This window comes from Ananas comosus, linkage group 18 (assembly GCF_001540865.1).
Source record: "Ananas comosus cultivar F153 linkage group 18, ASM154086v1, whole genome shotgun sequence".
NCBI classification, from domain to species: Eukaryota; Viridiplantae; Streptophyta; class Magnoliopsida; order Poales; family Bromeliaceae; genus Ananas; species Ananas comosus.
The window spans coordinates 8,317,031-8,339,936 of NC_033638.1; the positions used below are offsets into that span (position 1 = coordinate 8,317,031).

Below are 22,906 nucleotides of genomic sequence, written 5' to 3' on the forward strand. Positions count from 1 at the left end.
ATTGCACTTCCTAAAGCAACGAAATTTTCAGACGTTTTTGGCACCAAGCATGTAGCGTCAAAAAAGCACTAATTAATCAGACTCAGAAAACAACAAATAAATTAACATGATAGTACTTTTTTTTTTTCCCGCAAATGTTATTGATTTTCTATAAAATTGGACGTGTTTGTTCTTCTTCGAAGCCAATATGCAAATTAATGCGCTTTCAACTAACATATAATCGACGTTTGAGTTCTCATCTCGTGATTTTTTAATCAATATTTGAGCTAATAAATGAAGATAATAATGATTACAAAAAAAGGATTTGTTGAGGTCTCCCTTAAGCTTTATTCAAGCCATATATTTTCATCTACTAAAGAGAATTAATATTCCCATATCATTTGGAGTTTATTCAAGCCATATATTTTTACCTACCATTTGGAGCATATTCCTCATACAATTTGGAGCGGGGATTTGAGTTAATAGTGTAAAAAACGCCATCACAACTTTATAGCGCGCCAATCTCTCTCCTATTTTTATCTCTAAATAAATAGTAGTTCAATTTTTTAAATTACAGATCATATTAATTGCCTTAAATAACATTTTCAGGTGACTATAATTTGATTAGAATGCTAAGTTTGGTGCCTTTAATATATTGTTAATTTAATCAAATATTTTTAATACATTTATTACTTTATAACAATATTTTAATAAAAAATAAATAATTGCTCTACATTTTAAAAAATTTGAGTGTCGTACTTAAAAATTCGACAATAAATAATAAACAAAGTTGATAATTAAAATAAAATGTAAACTAATATAAATTTAATTTAAATAATTTTTAATAAAATATTTATTTAATATATTTTTGTAAAAAAAATCTGTAGATCATGGTGGATTTTCCCTAGCTGGAGGTTTAGTGGCACTGCTGGGTCACTTGGGAAATTGCTATAGTTGCAGTTGGATCCGTTACAATGTCCTAAACAAATTTGCAATTTGAAAGCCACAATTTAAAGCACATCCTTTACACTCGAATTCTGAAGGAAGAGAAGGAAAAGTGAGCTTGACATGAACACTTCACAGTTCACACACAATATGAAAGCATTAGAAGCAAACCGAGGAGTCGACGACGAACCACAGCATGAGTAACTAGATGCCACACCATGTAAGCCTTGTTACAGGTCGAGAAAAGTACAACGATCATAACTTTATTAGAATTTTCCTTCTGTACATATTAAAGTTCATCATTGTGCAAGGAAAAACAGCACAGTGGCCAATCGGGCACAAAACTGCCGAAAAGCTTTCACGGAGGTTGGTGCAGAGAAACTGATCATCTGAGAGTTCTTCATTACAAATGGAAGAAGTTTTACAGTTCATTTTCAACATACAAACTAGAACAACAAAAGGGATATCCGAACGAGACATAAGAAATTTCTAGTATCTGCTACTCTCCAAAACAATAAATACTCTGGATCCAACCAAATATCAGAAACTTATATATCAGTTTTGAGAACAATAACAAAGAAAAGGGAAGACTCAGGAACCTTAAGTTCATCTCCCGAGCAGGGAGACGCGGTCTTTCTGAATTGCCTGGGAAAGGTTGAGGTCGAAAAGCTCACACCGGATGGGCATCTCCATTTCGTAGAACGGGTTCTTCAAAACATAATCTGTGTATAGCTCGTAGATAACTTTTAGCAGAACTTCCATGTGCTGCGTGCCAGGTTCGCAGACGACAAAGAATTTTGTTCCTTTGACAAAATAAATCGCCACATTAGCAACAGGTTAGTGAGAACGCAATGTATCATATCAGGTTAGTAAGGACGCAATGTATCATATCCAAGCAGCAAGGGAAAAATTATTAATCAAGAGGACTAGAACAAATATCATCACTATGGTACATGATTCCAGAAATTATTATGCTAATGGAATTATCGATAGTATTAAAAATGATGGTGTATTGGTACATTGCTTCACGGTTTTCAAACTAAAAGATACAGGGTACTAAAAATGTTCCACATGATATGATTAATGAAGCTTGAAGGAAGAAATCCATTATCTTCCCAAAGATAACACTTAATCCTTGTAGAAACACTCGGTTGTTTCTATAAACTACTAAACACAACTAGAAAAGGCAACATTAAAAAAAACTACTATACTGCTATACTTTTAGCCAATTAAGGCTATTTTGCATATGTAGCCTTTTACAAAATTACATTTTACAGATCGAGCCATTCTATGCCCTTGAAACAATCATGACCTTATTCCCTGTTTTATTGTCATATTTGTTTCCTCTTCATGTGTCTACCATAATTTCAATGTATTCAATAGCTTGGCAATGCAAGGTTGCCTATGAAGTTGGCAAATTCAAATGCCGATTTGAGCAAGAGAGTTAGAACATCCATGTTATATGTATTAGAAATAAGGAGATGAACCAGATGTATCAAAAAATCCTCGTACTAAAAAAAATACATGATTAAATCATCACAACAATTTCACCCCTCCCCACCCCCCGCCCCCTCCTGGTCTCCCAAAAAAAAAGAAAAAATAAAATAAAAACGAAAGAAAGTGAGAACAGAGGGAATTAGACAACCATTCATGCTTTGCAATCAACAATACCAGATAAAAACTACACAGCATATTTGTTTAAATAAAATATTACTAATATATAGGACATACTGATGTACCAGTCATTTTACAAGAAAAAATAGCTAGCTACTAAAGTATTCTAGCGACACTGCTGACTGCAAAATCTCAGTTCCACGCTCCTTTGTTTGACGATCATTATCCTAAGGGTACTACCTTCTTCTTTAATAAAAACAAATTACATCAAATCCAGTTGAATTTTTGGTAACTAATTTTATGTTAGACAATAAATAGATGACATTACTTTAGGCGACATTAAGGTATATGGTATTCCATTATGGCTGCATCAATCCGACTCAGGAAAATAACGTCTTGAAGCACAAGGGAAACCAGGAAAGTAGCATACAAGTGCTCATAAACTCTACATTACAGAGAGCATCACTGAGGGAGAACCTAGAGGCTGCCGAATGGAACTGTTGTCATTGGTATATAAAGCATATAGCTTAATGAAGAAGCCATGAAAGGGTTTATATGGTAGCCAGTGGGAGATAGGTTCAACATTTAGCCACTCTCTCAATAAGCAAAATAGAATAGAAGCGGCAGGATCACGCATCACGGAGAGCATGGGNTGCTAGAAGCTATGGAGGAAAGTGATACACATTGAGATGTTATCAAATCTCCCTTGGTTGGAACATGTAACACTCAAATTCATAAGTTGAATATCATACACACGCACATATTTTGTACACTAGGTTTGAATCAAAGCATGAGAGAGTATGAAAAGGAAAATTATCGAGATTATTCAGCTGACTGCTTTAGAAGCATAAGCACTATGTTCAATCAAATATTCCCTAGCTTCTAAGCACAGCATTCCATCGCACATGCACATGCGGACCACCATTTTGTTACCAACTGCACATTATTATATACAACATGGCTTGATCGAAACAATGGTTTCGTGATTCATTTCTAATTCTAATAATCTTCTTCCCGACTGGAACATGGTTTCCAATTGCAAAATAACTTTACAAATTACCACTTATCTGTCAATGCCATATAAGTATCTATCATAAAACATATATTTCGACGTGCATGACATCGCCTCATATGCCGCCTTATTTCTAACTAATCCTATCGCATCAGGTAAAGAATAAAGGAGATTCTTTCTGTCAGCAGAATCAATGGGAACTACTTCATTAGAAACCCAAAATTTTAGTTCTGCAACCCACTGCAGTAGAAGTTTTCTCTCCGCCAAACACTCCAGTAGTGCCCGATATTGCTAAAAAGCAGAAGCAAAAGCGGAGCAAAACAGACCCTAAGACTATTTGACTGTTTCACAGCTCGATGGAAAACTTACTTCAAATTATCACAAATAGGGGATCCAAATCAAACTCTAATTTGCTCTATTCACACATAGGAACTCTCATCATACCACTACAACTCAAAAAATTAAAACATTTCCAACAAATTAAGAGAGAGGATGTTGATTCAATACCAGTGAGGGATTGAAAACAGTGGAGATCGAAGGTATCGGCCTGTAGTAGCTCGATCCCGGTGCATCCGACGATGGGGGAGAGCTGCTGCGAGATCGCGTGCATCGAGTGCCACAAACTCGCCAATCTCAAGCTATCGTTCGTGTCCATCCTCCCCGCGGAACCATAATCCTAAATCCGCCATTAGAGATCCCAGAAAACCACGAAACTAGACGAAATCAACACCAATTTCTTTACCCAACTCACTGAATTGGCAATCGTAGTATACCCATCATCCAAGTCGCCTTACGCACCTCAGCAAGTTCTTATCCTCGGTGGTTGCGACGAGTCCGGGATACTACAAATTTCTCCCATTTTTTCCCCTCCGATCGAGTGATTAGGGTATAATGGGGGGTGGGGGGAAGAGGAGGTTGGTACCTTGTAGAAGATGAGGCCCCCGGATTTGTTGATGATGAAGAGGCTGTAGATCGCCGCCATGGCGAGGCCGCGCGAGAGATCGGGATCGAAGAGGAAGAAGGAGGTGTCAGGTGTGCGATGATTTGTTTGTAATTAATTTCTGATCGGTTTTAATCTTCTCCGATCTGATGATTTGGTGACGGCGAATTGGGCCCTCGAGTCGGTCCTCGTGGGCCAATTTAATGCTTGGGTTGGGTTTGGGCTAGTTCTAATGCGGCCCATATATACCCCGCCTTTTTTTTTTTCCGCTCCTTTTCTCGTGTACACTCGACGTCCACGTTCGTGTGACGTGTCCACTCCACCGTGCCACAAGACAAGCTCTTTATTAGGGCTTTTTTTGCAAATAGCCCCATAAAAAATTTTATTTTCGAAAGTAGTCCTGTGTAAAAATTATTTGCAAAAATGGCCCTGGCCTCGTCCCGTCAGCGCCACGTCAGCGCCACGCGGGCGGGGCTGGGCCAATTGTATAAGTTGGACACGGTGAACCATTCACCGTGTTCAATACAAGATTTTTGTATTGGACACGGTGAATGGTTCACCGTGTCCAATACAAATACATCCGACTTAGCCAAAAATGGTTAAGTTGTGGGTGTTTGTATTGGACACGGTGAACCATTCACCGTGTCCAATTATTTGTATTGGACACGGTGAATGATTCACCGTGTCCAATACAAATATATCCCACTTAGCCATTTTGTATTGGACACGGTGAACCATTCACCGTGTCCAATACAAAAATTTTGTATTGAACACGGTGAATGGTTCACCGTGTTCAATATAAACACTTGGCCCAGCCCCGCCCGCATGGCGCTGACGTGGCGCTGACGGGGCGGGGCCAGGGCCATTTTTGCAAATAATTTTTACACAGGGCCAATTTTAAAAAAAAAATTGTCAGGGGGCTATTTGCAAAAAAACCCCTCTTTATTACTTCACCCACTACAACTACGCGCCACTTTTTTTTTTTTTTTTTTCCGGTCTTCGAAATTTTAGTCACACCAGCTGAAAAAATAAATCTGGACCTGGTCCACTGAATCAGGCATGGACCACTCATCATCTATACTACATTTCACTTCTTCTTAAATTCTCGACCGTTCAACAATTTTTATTTTTTATTTTTTTGAGTTCAAAGGGAATATGCAGTTATGGACCGGATGATTAGCTTGGTCCACGATGACCTGGTGAACCAGGTTCAGGATACAGTTTCTCGACCCAGCCAGCGACCACAACGACACTCTTTTAATCCTCAGTCACGGCGAACCCAACGAGAGAGAAGGAGAACCCCAACCTTCCCCGAATCTACCCTTGGATCGAAACGAGGAGCTCAGCAATGGCGAACGAGAGTGGGGACGATGGCGGCGGCGCCGGAGGAGGAGGAGGAGGCGCCGCCGCCGCCGCCGCTTCATCGGTGGTGGTGGAGGTGAAGAACCTCCGGTTCACGTACCCGGGGATCGACGGGCACCCTCCGCCGGGCTCCGCCCCGCTCATCGACGGTTTCTCCCTCGCTCTCCGCGCTGGCGACCGGTGCCTCCTCGTCGGCTCCAATGGCGCCGGTGCGGTATCTCTCTCTCTCCCGGGATTCCTTCGCCCACCGATCGAATCGGATTCGATCCGATCTCATCTCAGCTCTCTCCTTCAATTTTGGTGTGACTTGATTCAGGGAAGACGACGATCTTGAAGATCCTCGGAGGGAAGCACATGGTGGATCCCGACATGGTGCGGGTGCTGGGGAGATCGGCGTTCCACGACGTCGCGCTCACCGCCTCCGGCGATCTCTCCTACTTGGGTGGAGAGGTAGAGCTAATCTCGATCCCTTGCATTTTTCAATTTAATTTTCGTGGATTTTAGAGATTAAACTGTTTAGATGATCCTTAATTCGTGTTTGAGCTCAAATCTCGGTTGCTAGTTGTAATCTATTGAAGTAGTGTCTCTATGCCAGATTTTGAGATTTTTAAATTAAATTAAGCTATACAATTGGCGTAATTTGATCCACTCTATCATATCTATTATTAAATTATATTATTTCGATGTGAACCTATGTAATTTAAAATTACTAAACAGAATTGTATATATGTTTTTCGTATAAACATGATGGATACCCAACATAGATGTGCTTATTAATTGAGAATCATGTAGCGAACTTACCTAATTTTTCTTTTTAGGCTATTGTTTTTTCTTTGCTTTGCAGCCTCGATCCAGCTTGTCCCTTTTTGTACGGATTAAAAAGTTTTGTTTCTAGAATTACTTCAGATCGTCCCCACGGAACACATTTTTGGTGCATAAACGAATTACACAAATGGGTGAAATATGGTTTTTAGAACTTTGTGGTTAATGCAGTGGAGGCGGGATATCGCATTTGCTGGTTTTGAGGTTGCTATACAGATGGATGTTTCGGCAGAGAAGATGATCTACGGAGTTACTGGCGTTGATCCACAAAGAAAAGATGAGCTTATTAAGGCAAGTACTTCTCAATCTGTGTGAGTTTCGTGCTGCATAGATAATTACGTAGAACGCTTGGCCGTTGCTTCTCTGCTGTAACTTCAGAAGAAAGATTTTGTGCTCAGATTGATTAGTTGGCATTTTTTAATGCTATTGGTCCCACTAAGATTGCTTGGCATTAATCACTCACTAAACCATGCTTCAGATTTTAGATATTGATCTGTCGTGGCGCATGCACAAAGTGTCAGATGGCCAAAGAAGACGAGTTCAGATCTGCATGGGCCTTCTCAAGCCATTTAAGGTGTGATTCTTTAACCTTGCTTTTCTTTTTGTGGAGTATGTTTGATTTTGCTATTTGAAATTTTTATGAAAAAAAACAGAAGATTGGAGTTGCAGTTTATAGAAACATTCAGGGACAATTCAAATTGTTTAAGTGAAAATTCAGGACTAAGCCACAATATCGGGAAATTGCAGGTAGTATCTATTCATTGCACCCAATGATGTGTATGCTGCCTTCTCCTTCCTAGGTTCTTCTTCTTGATGAGATCACAGTTGACCTCGATGTTCTGGCAAGGGGCAACCTTTTAAGATATCTAAGGAAGGAATGTGAAGAACGAGGTGCAGTGATTATCTACGCGACACATATTTTTGATGGTCTCGATGATTGGCCGTCGCATGTTGTGAGTGTTGTTTCTTTTTCTATTTTGAGAATTAGATGACTTTCCACCTCCCATAAACTTATGTCCGCACGTGGAATTGAATGTCAGGTATATGTTGCACATGGGAAGTTGCAACTAGCATTACCTTTGGAAAAAGTGAAAGAAATGAGTAATTTGTCTCTCATGGTAAGCAGTTTCCATTCATCTAGTACATTTTCGTGAATTGTTGGCATGATGGGCTCTGTTAACAATCATTTGTATTTGGTAAGCTAAAGTGTGTTGTGAATTATGATGGATATTTTTTTAGCATGACATTGGACTTCTTGCTTTTGTTAATCAAGAGGGGAAAGGGTGGTTTGATTCAAACTCATTCACAAATGAATAAAGAAGGAAACAGGACTATAATAATAGCATACATGAGGAAGAAAGAAATTAAACTCAGAGAAATAGACATTATAAAAGGCAAGATAATGGCTTCACGAGGTCGATAGAAAAGGAGATAGGAATGATGAAGATTTAGTTACACATCATATTAATGGACAGTAACTAACCCTTGTGATACTAACATGCCATAAACCAAACTCTTGTGATACCATTGTGGTCATCTTTGAGGCCTTTTTCGGCCCAGGTGGAACTTCTGCAGAAATGCTGGTTGAGTAGAGTTCCACCTATTTCTCAACATCTTGGTTACAGCTTTTTGTTATCTGATTTTGAGCCGTAGAGGCTTTTTTTCGGCTTCTCCGTGCATCCAGCAGCTCCAGACGTTTTGTTGCCAAACATCAGGATTCTGCCACTGAGATTGAGCCACTCTAATCAACTAGGGCTGTTAGTTATTATTTATTGGAGTTGCTTTTCTTATTGCTGTTTACATACATGAATTGATTGCAGAGGACAGTGGAGAGTTGGTTGCGAAAAGAGAAGGAAGAGAACAGGAAGAGAAGAAAGGAGAGGAAGGCTATGGGTCTTGCGGAGTACGATAAGTCAGTCGAGGGCAGCCGAGTTGTAGGAGACCCTGCTAGAAGTGCGGCTCGAGTGATGAACAACGGCTGGGCCGCTGGGCGACTGCATTCGACCGTGGCCGGCGAGGAGAACTTCTTTTTCAGTTCTAACAGTGTTCTCAGGCAATAATTTATTATTACAACTCGTCAGAAATGCCAATTCAAATATTTTAATTCCCAAAAGAAAGGCCTCTAACAAATTAAGGTCTTTTTCACAAGGTAAAGAGTAAGTTCTTTGGATATGCTTGTTCTTAAGATAGGTTTTCAACCTCTAAGCTCATCACAGAGAGGCTTTTCTACATGCTTTTCTGAAAAGCAGTTGCGATAGCAACAGCTTTTGGCTGTGTAGTTATATTAGTACTCTGCACCACATGCAGTTGAGAGATTTATTTCTCAGAAATGCAGACATGCTACAGTCCTGAGAAGCCTACTTTATAAATAAGCCATTGTTCATTTTGTTGTGAATTACATGTGATAAATCCTATCACATGTTCAACTTGGTCAGGAATTTGTTGCTTGAACCGTGTATATTTTGATTTATGAAATCATATGTATCTGTTGATGGGCTTCAGCACACTCACTCTGTATTTAAGAGATGTTATTCACTTTTTATGTTGTATTTTCTTCTTATTTTGGCAAAAAAATTTCATTTAGTGCTAAATTATGTAGAAATTCCTACGCTTTTTAGAAAGTAGAACGTCAAATGAAAAATTAAATATTTTTTTATCTCCACAACAGAAACAAGTGACTCTTCCTTGATCGAATTCTTCTTTTTTTTTTTCGTTAATTATGCTCTTGTGAGATTTATTGTTAAAATTTTGAATGCAAGAGTTTCTACCTCAGATTAATATTTAACATTTTCTCTATTTACCAACGAGTTGGATGAATCAAATTTTTGTGTTTAACAGAAGGATTACTTTTACCTCAAAACAAAGGGGGGGGGGTGTGTTTGTTTACTTGATCAATAGATTTTTTTTTTTCTATGAATAGGGATATTTTGATTGGTCGAAAAATTTCCACAATACACAATTCAAATAAAATTTTGTTCATACTCGTGTGTCAATTACAGGTATTCTTATTGTATTATTTTATGATATTGTAAAACAAAAAACTAAAAATCCAAATTTGATTCAAACAACTAATAAACGTAATAGATTCAAATACTTTTTTTGTTTAGGGATTTCGATTACAAAATTTAAAAGATTGAGAATTTTTTTGTTTTTTTTTAAAGGATCCAACGGTACAAGATCATAAGCAACGGCAACTTATTGCAACCTTTTTGTTAAACAAAAAAAAAAAAAAAAAAAAAAAAAAAAAAAAAAAAAAAAAAAAAAAAAAAAAAAAAAAAAAAAAAAAAAACGAAACAGGCCCTAAATGGGCTGACCCAACTTAATTACAACCCACGAACGTAAACCCACCGCCCCCCTCAACTCGAACCCTAATCCCTTTAAAGCTGCCCCTCAATTGTTCATCCTCTCCGCCTCCGTTCGATTCGTCGCCCTTTTCCTCTTCTCCCCTCTCGATCCTCGGAGCAGGTGAGCTGGATCTCTCGCTGGATACACGATCATTACCCACTTTTCCTTTCTTTTACTTGATCTCTGCTTTTTATTTTGTTTTTCGGGTAATTTGTAGATCCAATTCGTTTTAGATTTAATTTATGTTTAGCTTACTCTACTTGGGCTTAGTTGCTCTTCATGGTTATTTTTGTTGATGATCTTCTGTAAAAGTTGTTTTTTTTTTGTACCAATGTAGTTTAAAAAGACCATTTCTAGGAAAAAGTCCCATTTTCGTGGCTAAGGATGGATTATGATGCGTGAGAAAGTTCAGGGGCTAAAGTGTTTTAGTGGGAAGTTCCGTGGCTATTTTTAGGATGTGTTATGATTATGCATGTATTTTACGCTATAATTTTGTTAATTTTGACCCTGAATATTGTGCAAAACGGTGCGTGAAAGGTTTTCAACGAAGCTTACTTAGTGTGTGATTTGCGAGGAATGATGCTATTGAAAAAGAGCATGTGAATGATCTTAAGGAAGTTGAATATGTTATTCGAAGGTGTATTAGCAGGGTAACAAGAACTACCAAAAGAGAGGGATTAGGAGAAACAGCTAAGTATATTTGTTTATAAGAATAATATAGATATAAATATAGATATAGATTTGTAACGAAACATTAAAGAGGATCGATTGTTTTACAGTGTACATAATACTTGTGTTTTCTGTTTGTTTCTACTCCGAAGTCAAGTGATATGATACATTGCTGAAATTTATGAATTTAAAATGTGATGTAAAAAATTGTGATCTTTTTCCATTCTACAATTGTTGAATTTTAGTGAATTATTAATGCTTCATTGTCTCGGGTTCGGTTGCTTATGTTATTTCAAAATTACTTCCAGTTAGTTTGTCCCTTGGTGCTGCTCCATTCTCTTAGATGGCCCCTCCGACCAAAGGTATGCCGCTTACATTCTTCGGCACCGAATAATTTCATATTTGTTTTCTTTCCGGCATTTATTACTACTATATGGATCTCCTTTATGACATGGCATCCCTCAAACCCGGTATTTACTGAAAACAGCTGGTGCAAAGAAAGCTGATGGGAAAACTCAGGCAGTGAAGGTCGCGAAGGCCGTAAAGTCAGGGCCTGCGACACTGAAAAGGAAGGTCAAGAAGATCCGCACTTCGGTTACCTTCCACCGACCGAAGACACAGAAGAAGGCGCGAGATCCTAAATATCCCAGGATTAGTGCTCCTCCCCGAAACAAGTTAGACCACTATCAGATCCTTAAATTCCCTCTTACTACTGAATCAGCCATGAAGAAAATCGAAGACCATAACACGCTCGTATTCATTGTCGACATCAAAGCCGACAAGAAGAAGATTAAGGCGGCTGTGAAGAAGATGTATGACATCCAGGCAAAGAAAGTTAACACCTTGATAAGGTCAGTTGGGCTTCTGTTTTCTCTAATTGCATTATATCTTTATGGCATCCTTCGTAGTATATATGATTAGGTGTTTCGTAACCTTTTCTGGGGCATTTTACGTGTTTATGCCTGGAAAATCATTACATTACATCTAAACTCCTGTATAGTATGAATTTTCATTTCTTCCTATCAGAAGTTGCAGTTTCTTATTGAATTTTATCATCTCAAGTTGGGCACTCCCTAATTCATGTGGGAGAGCTGGTTTTGTATTGGAAAAGGGTTTCCAAAGAGGGGCATTTGTGTAAAAAAGTACAAATGAATATATCTATCTGAATTTATGATTTAGAGGGCATATGAGAGTTCACATTTTCCATGACATGTCTTTTTTTTTTTGTGTGTGATTGCACTGATTCTTCTGCTCTTTTTTAACATGATTTAGGCCTGATGGAACAAAGAAGGCGTACGTAAGGTTGACCCCTGATCACGATGCCCTTGATGTCGCAAACAAGATTGGCATCATCTAAATCAGTGATAAATCGCAAGCAATTTATTTCTACTTTCAATTAGGATATTTGAGGTGTTTTAACCTGCTAAAGTGGAAATCCTCAGTTTTGTTTCGTTTATTCTCCGTAGTTGTTCTACCTAGAAATTTGAATGAAAACTTTGAGAGTAAGTTGTTTTCAAGCTATTCCTTTTTCACTTTGTCTGCCTAATTGGTTGTGCTGATCTCTGCGGAATTGCATCTTAATGGTGGTGCATCTGCCTAATGTTTGGGCATTTATACTTTTGCTCAGAATATGCTCTCTTGGGATGTTTGTTTCATTTTTAAGATCCTTGGGTTTGATATCAGGATTGCGAAGTGAACAATTGGGAAAGGTTTAGCTTAAACAATATGCTTTTAAAAGCTGAAGACCCCTCTGATGGATAATATTGAGCTAATCTTTGAAAGATGCTTGCTATTCAGAGGTAGGAATTGGATTCTTGTATGTGTTGCCTTTTCTTCGTGGCTTGAATCAGAAGTGATGTTTGAGCATAACCTTTTGGCGCTTTCTTATATATTTTTGTTATCTTACGCAGCTTTCCGATGAAGCTAGGTATTGAGAGTGGGTCTTCTAAACTTTTCTGGATCTTACCTTATCTACATTTTCTGTTTGTCGAGTAATTAGGATTGCTGCATCAGGAGCAGAGTATCTTAACCTTGCCATGGTTATTAATTATCTTTACTGTTTATTTTGGAACACAAAATTGTGGTATCAACATGATGAATGTCTTGGGGTATTAAGGATATGTTGTACATGTTTGCAGCTCACATTTATTATTTTTTGCTTCCTGTTTTTAAGCAGTAAACTGATCGAAGGAATTAAGAATGCAATTGTTGTGATGAGTGATATTTTGGCTTGAAATTGTTAATTTTGAATCACGAGGATGTAGTTGATGTGATTCGAACTTTTGTAACTAAATTCACAGTGAATTCTTTTATTTGGGTTTTTCTAAAGATAAATGAAAAGCTAAATTCCACTTTCGGTCCTCTACCCTCTGGTTGTTCAAATTTTAATTTATTGTGATATTTTGTTTAAATTTTTATATTTTTGTAATTAAGTTGTATAGAAATTATCATGTTGTCGATCATAATATTATCACATTAATTGTAATAATTAGGAAAGTTTAAATTATAGATTTAAATAAATTAATTTTTGAGATAGAGTGTCATGAGTTTTAAAATTGAGGACCGAAAAGAAAATTGCAATTTAGCCTATAAATGAAAGCAAAATCACGCTTCTGAAAATGCACCCTGTAAAGTGCTAACTACGGGTGGAAACGGTTGTTTCATCCCTATTTTTATTTTTAAAAATTAAAATTTAAGATATTAAAATTTAAAATTTAAAATTTTAAAATTTATAATTTGTGATCTCAAAGTTAAAGTTTATAATTTTAAATTTTAAATTTTATATTTGATATTTTAATTTTTCCAAATTGTAATTTGATATTTTATATTTTTTAAATTTAAATTTGATCTTAAATTTAAAATTTAAAATTTTTTAAATTTGAGATTTAAAATTTATAATTTTAATTTCAGAATTCAAAATTTAAAAATTAAAATTTTAAATTTAAAAATATAAATATAAAATTTAAAAATTCAAAATCAAATATAATGATATGGATGATATTATTATTTTCTATTTATAACTACTTACTATTCTTTTTATTTTATATTATTTATCAAAATACTATTTTTCTTATTTTCGAAAATAATCTAATTTTTATCCAAATAAAAAATTGATTTAGTTATTGCTTATATCTGAGTTTGTATCTATCTCTTAAATAAACGATTTTTATTTATAACCGAACCAAATGATGATATAAAAAAAAAGGGAGAAATAAACTTTTATTTCTTCCTTTGTTCCCAAACGCTGTATTTGATATTCAAGAATAATAGTTCTTGGCTCCCTAATTTATTCCATCTTTTTTAATTAATATCTGATGTTAATTTAAAATTATAATTCTTAATCCCTTTATTCTAATCTAAAAATTTAAATACTATTTACCTTATTCTCAAGGAACAATTTAATTTTCATAGAAACATAAAATTAATTTAATTTTTACTTATGCATAAATTTATATTTATTTTTATTTATATTCAAACCAACCGCAGCCTAATTATTGAATGAAAAGCACCTTTCTATTTATGAAGGGCGAAACAAGAAAGTGATGGGTTCTAGTGAACTTGGCCATAATAATTAATGCCCATAATTGAAATGTTTTGTTAAAAAAATAAGTTCACACTTTTATTTGCAACCCCAATTAAAATTCCCTATATTTTTAAACATTTTATGCCATAAATTTTTAAAAAAATACTAAATCTACACCCCAACAAGGGTCGGAGGGATTATAGCCCTTAATCCATCCCAAAGGGGTTTAAAAAATTCAAAATTAATTTTAGCATTAAAAAATTAATGTAATAAGTGAGAAAAAAATTGCTTTTAAATGGAATAGTTGTAGGATCGACACCGTACAATGGATTTTAGATGTAGCATTGCTCATAAATTTTAGATTTAATTATGAAAATCCTCGGGCATGTTACTCCGTATCTCCAATACTTTCGTACATAAAAATTAAAATAATATCAATTCTACACATTAGTTATGTCTCAAATAAGTAATTTTCTGAAAATATTTTATTAATTTTAATAGCGATATTTTGGGATAATATATTTTTAAGTTTATTTAAACTTTTTTAAACTCACTTTTATTTATAAAAATTCACTTGTAGGATTTTTTTATCACACATAAAAATTCAAGCATCTAGTAATACCATATATGATCTCGTCACGTTATCACCGTTAACACTTCCGTTATAAGTAATAGAAAATTTTAAAATTATCCAACTTATTTAATACAAGATTAAAATACAGAATTGATATTATTTAAATTTTTTATATGAAAAAAATTAGAGATGCATAATAAAGTGTGGGTAAGATTTTTATTTTTATTTTTTGTAATTAAGCCTAAATTTTATCCTAAATAATTAATGGCTAAATTATATAAAATCTTCTTATTAATACCCATTTTTTAACTTTCTCCTCTGTCATTTTAAAACATACACTTTGCCTACTTGTAAACTAAAAAATATTTACAGGAGTATGATGTGAACTGTGATGACAAAATGACAAATTTGTCTCTTACCATTTTCATTTCCTCCCTTATCTTACTTATCCGCCGTCTCTTTTTTTTAATTTTTCATGCCTCAATCGGCCGCAGTTCATCTCCATTTTCTTCTCCATCTGCTCCCTTTCTCCTCCTGCACCCTTATTACCCCTCCATTCCGGCGAGAATGGAGAGATGGGAAGGGTAAGGGCGAGGGCCGAGAAGAGCAAGGACGTGTTTGTAGATCCGTGCAGAAATGTGGGCGTGGGCGATGGCGAGGCAGCAGAAGAGAGCGAGGCGGCAGGAGAGGAGGTTGAGAATATTTTTAGTATAAAAATTATATAATAATATTTTATAAATAGAATCTTAACGGAGTATTAACAATACTGGATGAAGTGAATATTTTTATTTTATAAAAAGCCAAATATAACTTTTTAAATAATAGAAGTAAAAAGTGGAAAAGCGGATGTTGAGACAGAAGTTTTGGGCGTGTTTGGTTCGAAGTTGGAGTCGGAATCGCAATCGGAATCAAAATAAGCTGGAATCGGAATCGGAATGACTCATTACCTAATTCCGTTTGGTTCATCACCTGAATCGGAATCGGAATAAATCATTTCCATTGTTGGTGTTTGGTTCAAGTGGATATAAAAAACGTAATCAAATTAATATACGAACGTTATCTTTATAATATATTAATTTAAATTCAAATTAAAAATTAAATATTAAAAATTTATTATCAAAATTTTTAAATAATGTCAAAATTTTAAATCTATTTTTTTAAAATAAATTAATCTTTGAAGTTGAGTAGATAATTCAAAATATGAAACTAAATTTTTATTTATTCAAATTCAAACTTAAAATTACAATTTAAATTTTAATTTGAATCCATAAATTTAATTTAAGTTTGAAATAAAATTTGAATAAACTTCATATTTTATAATATAATTTAAATTTAAATTCATAAGTTAGATTCAAAATACTTGATTAAATTTTAATTTTTAATTTAAGTTCAAATCAAAATTTAAAATTATATATTTAATTTTTAAATTTTAACTTATATTTTAATTTAAAAAGTTGAAAAAATAAATTTAATCCAAATAAATATCCATTCCATCCGGATTCAACTTTCAATCCTAGGCCGGATTGAAAAAAGGGGTGATTGAGGCATTCCCATTCCACTCGGGAATCGGAATCGGAATGGGACTCCCGTGTACCAAACAACCACAAACGGATTCACCGATTCCGATTCCGATTCCATGGTGAAAAAGAAGCGAACCAAACACGCCCTTTTTGTAATTTAGTCATAATTAATCCCAAGGGAAACAGCATAGAGAACAGTGGCAATTTCGACATTTTGTGGCCAAGTGTGAGGGTAGTTCGGTCATTTCACACTCACCACAAAGCCACGCGGCCCTGCCCCCCAAAATTCTTTTCCATATTTTTATAAACCCTTGCCCTCTTTTTTAATATTTATTTATTTATTTATTTATTTATTTTAATATCTGGCCTTTTTCTACGACCCCTCGCTCCCTCCATCATCCCTTTTCTCTCTCCATTTCACCCCCGAAAACAAAAAAGGTGTATGTAAATCTCCGCTTCTAGGGTTAGGGTTTATTGGAGGCGCCCCTCTCCGCTTCCGAACTGGGGCAATCATGGTGCGGGGAATCGCTGCGGCGGCGCCAAAATCCCGTCCTTTCGTTAACCCTAGTCCCCGCTTCGAGGAGCTCTTCGAGCTCGACATGGCTTGAGCTCCGCCTCTTTTCCCCGTTTCCGGTAGGGTTTTGCCTCTTTTTCTCTCGAATTGAGCTTCTCCATGGCCTCTTCATTAGGAATATCTCTTCTTCTAGTTATTTTGATTCGCTTTTTGGGCGTTTTGTTGGGTTGTGGCGACGTGGTGTTTATTCGGTTGTTAAGCATATATTTGATGCTAGAAACTGGTGTTATAGATGGGTTTTGTGAAAATTTTTTAAGTTTTGGTGCGTGATTCAGGTTGGGTTGACTTTTTTGAGGTAGATTTCGTACTTATTGCATAGAAAAACTTAATTCTACCGTTAATTCGTTCTCGTATGCTTTGTCGGATTTTCCTTGGGGTTGTTGAGGCTAAAACGTAGTTGCTTTTGTAAGAATAGTGTAATACTGTTTGGTTTGTTGGATACCATATCTTTATTGCTCTAACTCGCTTTTCGCTTAATGAAAAGAGGAATAATGAGATTATGGTACTTGTATGCTTTAATTGATTGCTTCCTTTTCATTTTGATGATTTGATTTTACTGTATGTTAATTATTTCGGAAAAAAATGCAAATAAGGTAAACAAATAAATTTTTGTAATGGTTTATCAAAAACCTGTTTGAATCATTTTTAGTTTTTTACTACTTCTCTTTCCTGATTCAAGTTTGGTAGTTGTCCAAAGCTCTTTGATCATGCTAATTTTTTATGGGCTCGACCTGCTTCCACATGAACTTCCTTTTGATAACTCATTCAAATGGAATTTCTCTCTTTTTTCCACAATAAGCTAGACATCTCATCAGTAAATGGATTTGCTCTCCCTTTTAGAAACTTTGTCGTTTTGCAGGACGTACATTCGTTGTTTTCCAATGGTTTCATCATGCATGGTTTCCTGCAATCTTTTATTTTTGAGTTGAAATGCATGTTTTTTAATATGCACATAACATCTTATTTTCAATTTTTCCCCCTCTTGTTGGAGGCAGCAGTTTTAAAGCCAGCAGTTCCAGCACGGAGATGATATCTTCTTCTGATTCTGCAACTACCGAGACATACATGGTATTTTTGCTCTTTAATTGACTTTTTATTTCCCCATGAGTGCAAATATTGAAATACAACCAAGCCGCTGTTATTGGGTGAGGTAGGGGTGCAGCGGTTGGGGGTTTTGACACCCATAATTTATGGATAAGAGGAATACATTCAAACACATCAGTTTTTTGCTTTGATAAAGTGATGCTCTGTATAAGGCAACATAATCATGGTGCTGTCACATTTACAAATTTGTGAAATTTGAATCAAAATGAATCTTAAATGGTTTTAGTAAGAGTGTATCAGATAATTGAACTGCTTTGGTCCTTTGGTTTTCAGATACCTGGTATTGCTGGCAATCCAAATGTAGCTTTTGCTCCATCTCCTGGAGTAATCGAACATAATACGAGTAATGAAGTGCCGTCAGAGTACCTCATCAATCAGGGCTTATCCTATCCTCCTGCAAACAACTACGGTTATTATTATACAGGTATAAGGTTTAAGCTTTCGCTAGTTTGCCTTTTTTGGTTAAATTTTATTGGGTTCTCACAAGTACCTTACTGCTTTAGCATATCAAACAGGATTTGAGCCACCTGGTGAATGGGGCGACCACTGTAGTTTTTTCGGGTTCGCTGGTCAAAATCACCCTTACTCGGTGAGCGGAAGTGCATGCAAACTCCTCTTAAACCTAAGATGATAGTAATTACTGCTGAAATTTCATGATGTTCCTGTTTGTTGATGTTACAGGGTTTGCAAGGTGAAGGTTCACCATATGTATATTACACACCTGTATATGGATATGCGCATTCCTCCCCGGACCAGTATGGTCCTGTGATGCCGGGCGGGCTTGTGGGCCCGGATGGCACACTTGTAGGAACCCAACAGTATATTACTAGTCCAACATACCAACCTCCCATTTCTCCATCTGCTTATGTGCCAGTTATTGTCCAGCCTATCTACGATCATCATCTGGCCCCTAGTAAAGTTGCATCCACTGCGAGTAGACCTTCCAATATCGGGAAAAAAAGCGGATCTCAAGCATCAGTAAATGCTGCTTTTTCTCGTCAAACAACTGCCTCTGCTAGTACAGTTACGGGAGCTTCTCAGTCATCCAATCAGGGTCAAAGTACAACGAAATCGTCAGACGGCCAAAACCAGGTACCATAACTACCAATTAGAAGTTTTAGAAATTTGTAAATTTTTTAGTTGGGTCCGGTGGTTCATGTGTTCTTTTTATCTTATTCCTTAGCATTAACTTGCCGCCTGTTGGATGGCACTTTTTACATTTTTGATCTTTTATCAATTGATGGTTTATATTACGTATATGATCTTTTTACATATTAACCCTAATGAAATTTCCTTTTCACAATGAACTTTCCTTCTTGTGGATGGGATGGCAAATTTATTTGCTCCAATGTCATCTGTTTACTAAAATATTTTTTAGTGGATGGAATGGGATGGCAAATTTATTTGCTCCAATGTCATCTGTGGATGGGATGGCAAATTTATTTGCTCCAATGTCATCTGTTTACTAAAATATTTTTTTTGAATATGCGGCTTTCCAGGATGAAAATTCTGCTAAGGAGCCACAAGCAATAGATCATGTCTCCCATGGGAGGATGCCTTCTTCTCTGAATCCTGTGAAAATTACTGTGCCTTCCAATAGTAACTTAACAAACTTTGGAAGGAATGCAAGTGGGCAGTTTAGTGGGAATACAAATCAAAATGTATTAATTGAACAGAACAGGGGACCAAGAACAAACAAGTCGAAAGAATCATCTACTTCTGCTGTGAACGGAATTGATGAGGCAAAAGCAGCTTCTGGGAATCCCAAAGAAAGCATTCTTATTTCGACCGACCATTATAACTTAGATGACTTTCCAGTTGACTACCCGGTTGCGAAATTTTTTGTTATTAAATCTTATAGTGAGGACGATGTACACAAGAGTATCAAGTATAGTGTTTGGTCAAGTACTGTAAGTGGTAATCGGAAGCTGGAATGTGCCTTTGAAGATGCACGAAAAAGATCTGCAGGAAAGACAAGAAACTGCCCTGTTTTTCTCTTCTTTTCTGTGAGTAATCTACCTTGAATTCTCATGCAGCTCTCCTATATTTAGAAAATTTCCATACATACCTTCCAACAACCCATAATATCACAGATGTCGTAGTTGAAAAATATTAAAAAAGGCTGAATATATGCCTCTGTAAAGGATATGTACGTAAGAGTAAGTTATTTTTAAAGGGGCATCTGTGATGTTTTCTGGTTTTGACAGTGCCAGTTATGGTGGGGATTGGCATCTGTGATGTTTTATAGTTTTGCCAGTGCCAGTTATGGTGGGGATTACAACTTTACCTTTTGAAAATTATCTAGTGATCCTTTTCTGATTGGAATTTGGTTCTTTTCTAGGTTAATGCAAGCGGGCAGTTTTGTGGCGTTGCTGAGATGGTTGGTCCTGTTGATTTTCATACAGACATGGACTTCTGGCAGCAAGATAAATGGTCGGGTTGCTTCCCCGTTAAATGGCACATAATTAAGGATGTGTCCAACGCTAAACTTCGACACATTATATTAGAGAACAATGAGAACAAGCCTGTAACTAATAGCAGAGATACACAAGAGGTATCGATATGGTGCCCACTTATGCTCCATTTTTTTTTTCAGTGGTTTTCAAAATTTTATGCATTGGTTATGTGCTAAGTACCTGAACTTTAAAAGTTTTCATTTCAGTACCTGACTAATCATTATTTTTTGTTTGACTGCTTTGATGGAAGTCAGCATTATTTGCAACTCTTTTGTTGGAATGTTTGATAAATTTTTTTATGAAAATTGTGAAGTTTTAATGGAACATGATGGAGAAGTACTGATTTCTAAAATAATGAAAGGTTGGTTACTAAAATCAAAATTTTGGAAGGTCAGGTACCTTTTTGAAAATGTGCTATCCATTAGTGTCTGTTCCTTTCTACTTTACGATCTTTCTATTCGCTAACAAGCATGATTATGACTTATTGTTCTGTCGCTTGTTTATCTACAGATACCATACAATACAGGCATAAACATGCTGAAAATATTTAAGACCAGTCCTTTGACGACATCTGTCCTCGATGACTTTGCGTTCTATGAGGAGCGGCAGAAAGTGATGATGGAAGAGAAATGCAGGCGCTTAGGAAGAAGCTTCGATGCGGCTCTTTACGTACCTGCATTTGTTTCTATGAGCAAGGCTGATTTGACAGTCCATCAATCTGCAAAAGAAAACCAACTTAATGGCAAAGATCTAGCTTCTGGAAAAGCTGAAAAAGATGGCGTTCATGTGGTAGATCAGCCCTCAAAGGCTTTTGGGAACGGAAAACAACCAAATGGTTCAAATAAGCCTACAAAAGCTAATGGGAAACAATTGAAGGGTAAAAATGAGAAAAATGAAGAGAGCTCCAACTCCAAGACAAAGGATGCCAAGGATTTAGATAATAGCGGCCTTTCCGAAAAATTTGATGCCTGCGTATCATTAGATGGTAAAGAGGGGAAATCTGAGATAGCTGATGAAGCAAAAGCTACAAAATCGACAAAGAAGAATACATCTTTTGTCAATGATCAAAAAGAAGCTGAAGTCAAAAGCCCAAGCAATACATCGATAGGGAATACTCCTATCAATGTTGTCAAAGTTGGGTCAGTTCACATCAAGGTAACTGGTATGGTTTAATCCTTCTCGAAGGTTGTGAGTGTAGAGAACAGCCCCTGATCAAGCAATTCGCATAAAGATTATTGATTGTGGGTACGATACTGAATTTTTTTAGCTTTAACTTTTCCATACATTGCCGCCCGAGGTTGGGAACGGCTTACAGGAAATTTATCTTCTTTCTGTTTCTGATTCAACCCGCCAGGTCAACTTTTGTTGGTGGAAACTAAAATTTGCACTTTGTTTTGTGCTCTTGGAAATTGGTTATAGAGGGGGTGGGGAATTCTTTCTCGAGTTGTTGCTGAGATTTATTTTGGAATCTGACAAAGTTGTAATCTTTATCCTTTTCTTCATGATACTAATGGATCGAATATAGATTGTGTTTTTACCGGACTCGTCGTTCTTGGTTTCTCTGTGCTGTGATGTTCTTACCAAGTTGAGATTCTGTGAATTAGTTTCGGAAATGAATGGTTTACTAGTGCTTTGTGATGTGATTGTTTTGTGCTCTTGGAAATTGGTTATAGAGGGGGTGGGGAATTCTTTCTCGAGTTGTTGCTGAGATTTATTTTGGAATCTGACAAAGTTGTAATCTTTATCCTTTTCTTCATGATACTAATGGATCGAATATAGATTGTGTTTTTACCGGACTCGTCGTTCTTGGTTTCTCTGTGCTGTGATGTTCTTACCAACTTGAGATTCTGTGAATTAGTTTCGGAAATGAATGGTTTACTAGTGCTTTGTGATGTGTATAAATTATATCATCTTTTTTTTGATTAAGCTGACTATTTTGTGTTTGGTGAGGTTGGTCACCCATGAATTATTAATTTTTAGCTGATAATAAGCACAGTGCTCTATCTTAGGAGAAATTAAGAATTTTTTCTGGGTGTTTTGCAATTTTTTTTTTTTTTGAAGAATAAGATGAGTGGACTACAATGTTCTTCTCCGCCTTACCAGGGACTTGCATTCTTTAGTGATGGTCATTTAACATATGATATGATATTTTTAGATACTTTGGTATTTGCATGTTGTTAATGTAAAAGAGAATAAATTGGTATTCTGTAAATTAGTATTGTGTGATAAAGTAAGGGAAGCTTCTCAGCATTGCTTTGACAAACTCTCAATCTGCAGCTACATGCTAGTTTTGCTTTTATCTAAAAATTTATTAGATATATTTTAATATTAAAATCTATTATTTTTTAATTTTACAGAAAAAATATAATTTTTAAATAGAAATAGAATTAATAGGTACCAGCAAATTGAATCTTCTTACGGAGGAAAAATTTTAGAATGCAACGGGTATATTGGTGATGTGGCGTAA

The 22,906-nt window shown here is 36.0% G+C and overlaps 4 protein-coding genes across 7 annotated transcripts; 3 read left to right on the forward strand and 1 right to left on the reverse strand.

Moving 5' to 3' along the window:
- Positions 1,168-4,624, reverse strand: LOC109723638 (trafficking protein particle complex subunit 4). The gene is made up of 3 exons (XM_020252070.1): positions 4,473-4,624; positions 4,058-4,226; positions 1,168-1,727 (listed from the first exon to the last, which is right to left on the reverse strand). The coding sequence occupies exons 1-3, from the start codon at positions 4,530-4,532 to the stop codon at positions 1,531-1,533; spliced, it is 426 nt and encodes a 141-aa protein (XP_020107659.1). The 5' UTR covers positions 4,533-4,624; the 3' UTR covers positions 1,168-1,530.
- On the forward strand, positions 5,753-9,234 carry LOC109724509 (ABC transporter I family member 20). Its single transcript, XM_020253357.1, has 7 exons — positions 5,753-6,061; positions 6,169-6,302; positions 6,846-6,965; positions 7,153-7,248; positions 7,475-7,627; positions 7,715-7,792; positions 8,495-9,234. The coding sequence occupies exons 1-7, from the start codon at positions 5,839-5,841 to the stop codon at positions 8,732-8,734; spliced, it is 1,044 nt and encodes a 347-aa protein (XP_020108946.1). The 5' UTR covers positions 5,753-5,838; the 3' UTR covers positions 8,735-9,234.
- On the forward strand, positions 10,001-12,409 carry LOC109724425 (60S ribosomal protein L23A). The gene is made up of 4 exons (XM_020253242.1): positions 10,001-10,139; positions 10,997-11,050; positions 11,176-11,539; positions 11,961-12,409. Exons 2-4 carry the CDS (start codon positions 11,032-11,034, stop codon positions 12,043-12,045), a joined length of 468 nt encoding a protein of 155 aa, XP_020108831.1. The 5' UTR covers positions 10,001-10,139; positions 10,997-11,031; the 3' UTR covers positions 12,046-12,409.
- LOC109724117 (YTH domain-containing family protein 3-like) lies at positions 16,667-21,983 on the forward strand. 4 transcript variants are annotated; one of them, XM_020252807.1, is made up of 8 exons: positions 16,667-16,938; positions 17,871-17,947; positions 18,257-18,407; positions 18,487-18,572; positions 18,665-19,075; positions 19,483-19,989; positions 20,325-20,537; positions 20,950-21,983. In XM_020252807.1, exons 2-8 carry the CDS (start codon positions 17,906-17,908, stop codon positions 21,610-21,612), a joined length of 2,073 nt encoding a protein of 690 aa, XP_020108396.1. In that variant the 5' UTR covers positions 16,667-16,938; positions 17,871-17,905; the 3' UTR covers positions 21,613-21,983. The 4 variants fall into 4 exon arrangements, with proteins under 4 accessions (XP_020108396.1, XP_020108393.1, XP_020108397.1 ...); XM_020252804.1 differs by having other exon boundaries at positions 17,875-17,947; XM_020252808.1 differs by having other exon boundaries at positions 17,875-17,947; positions 18,499-18,572.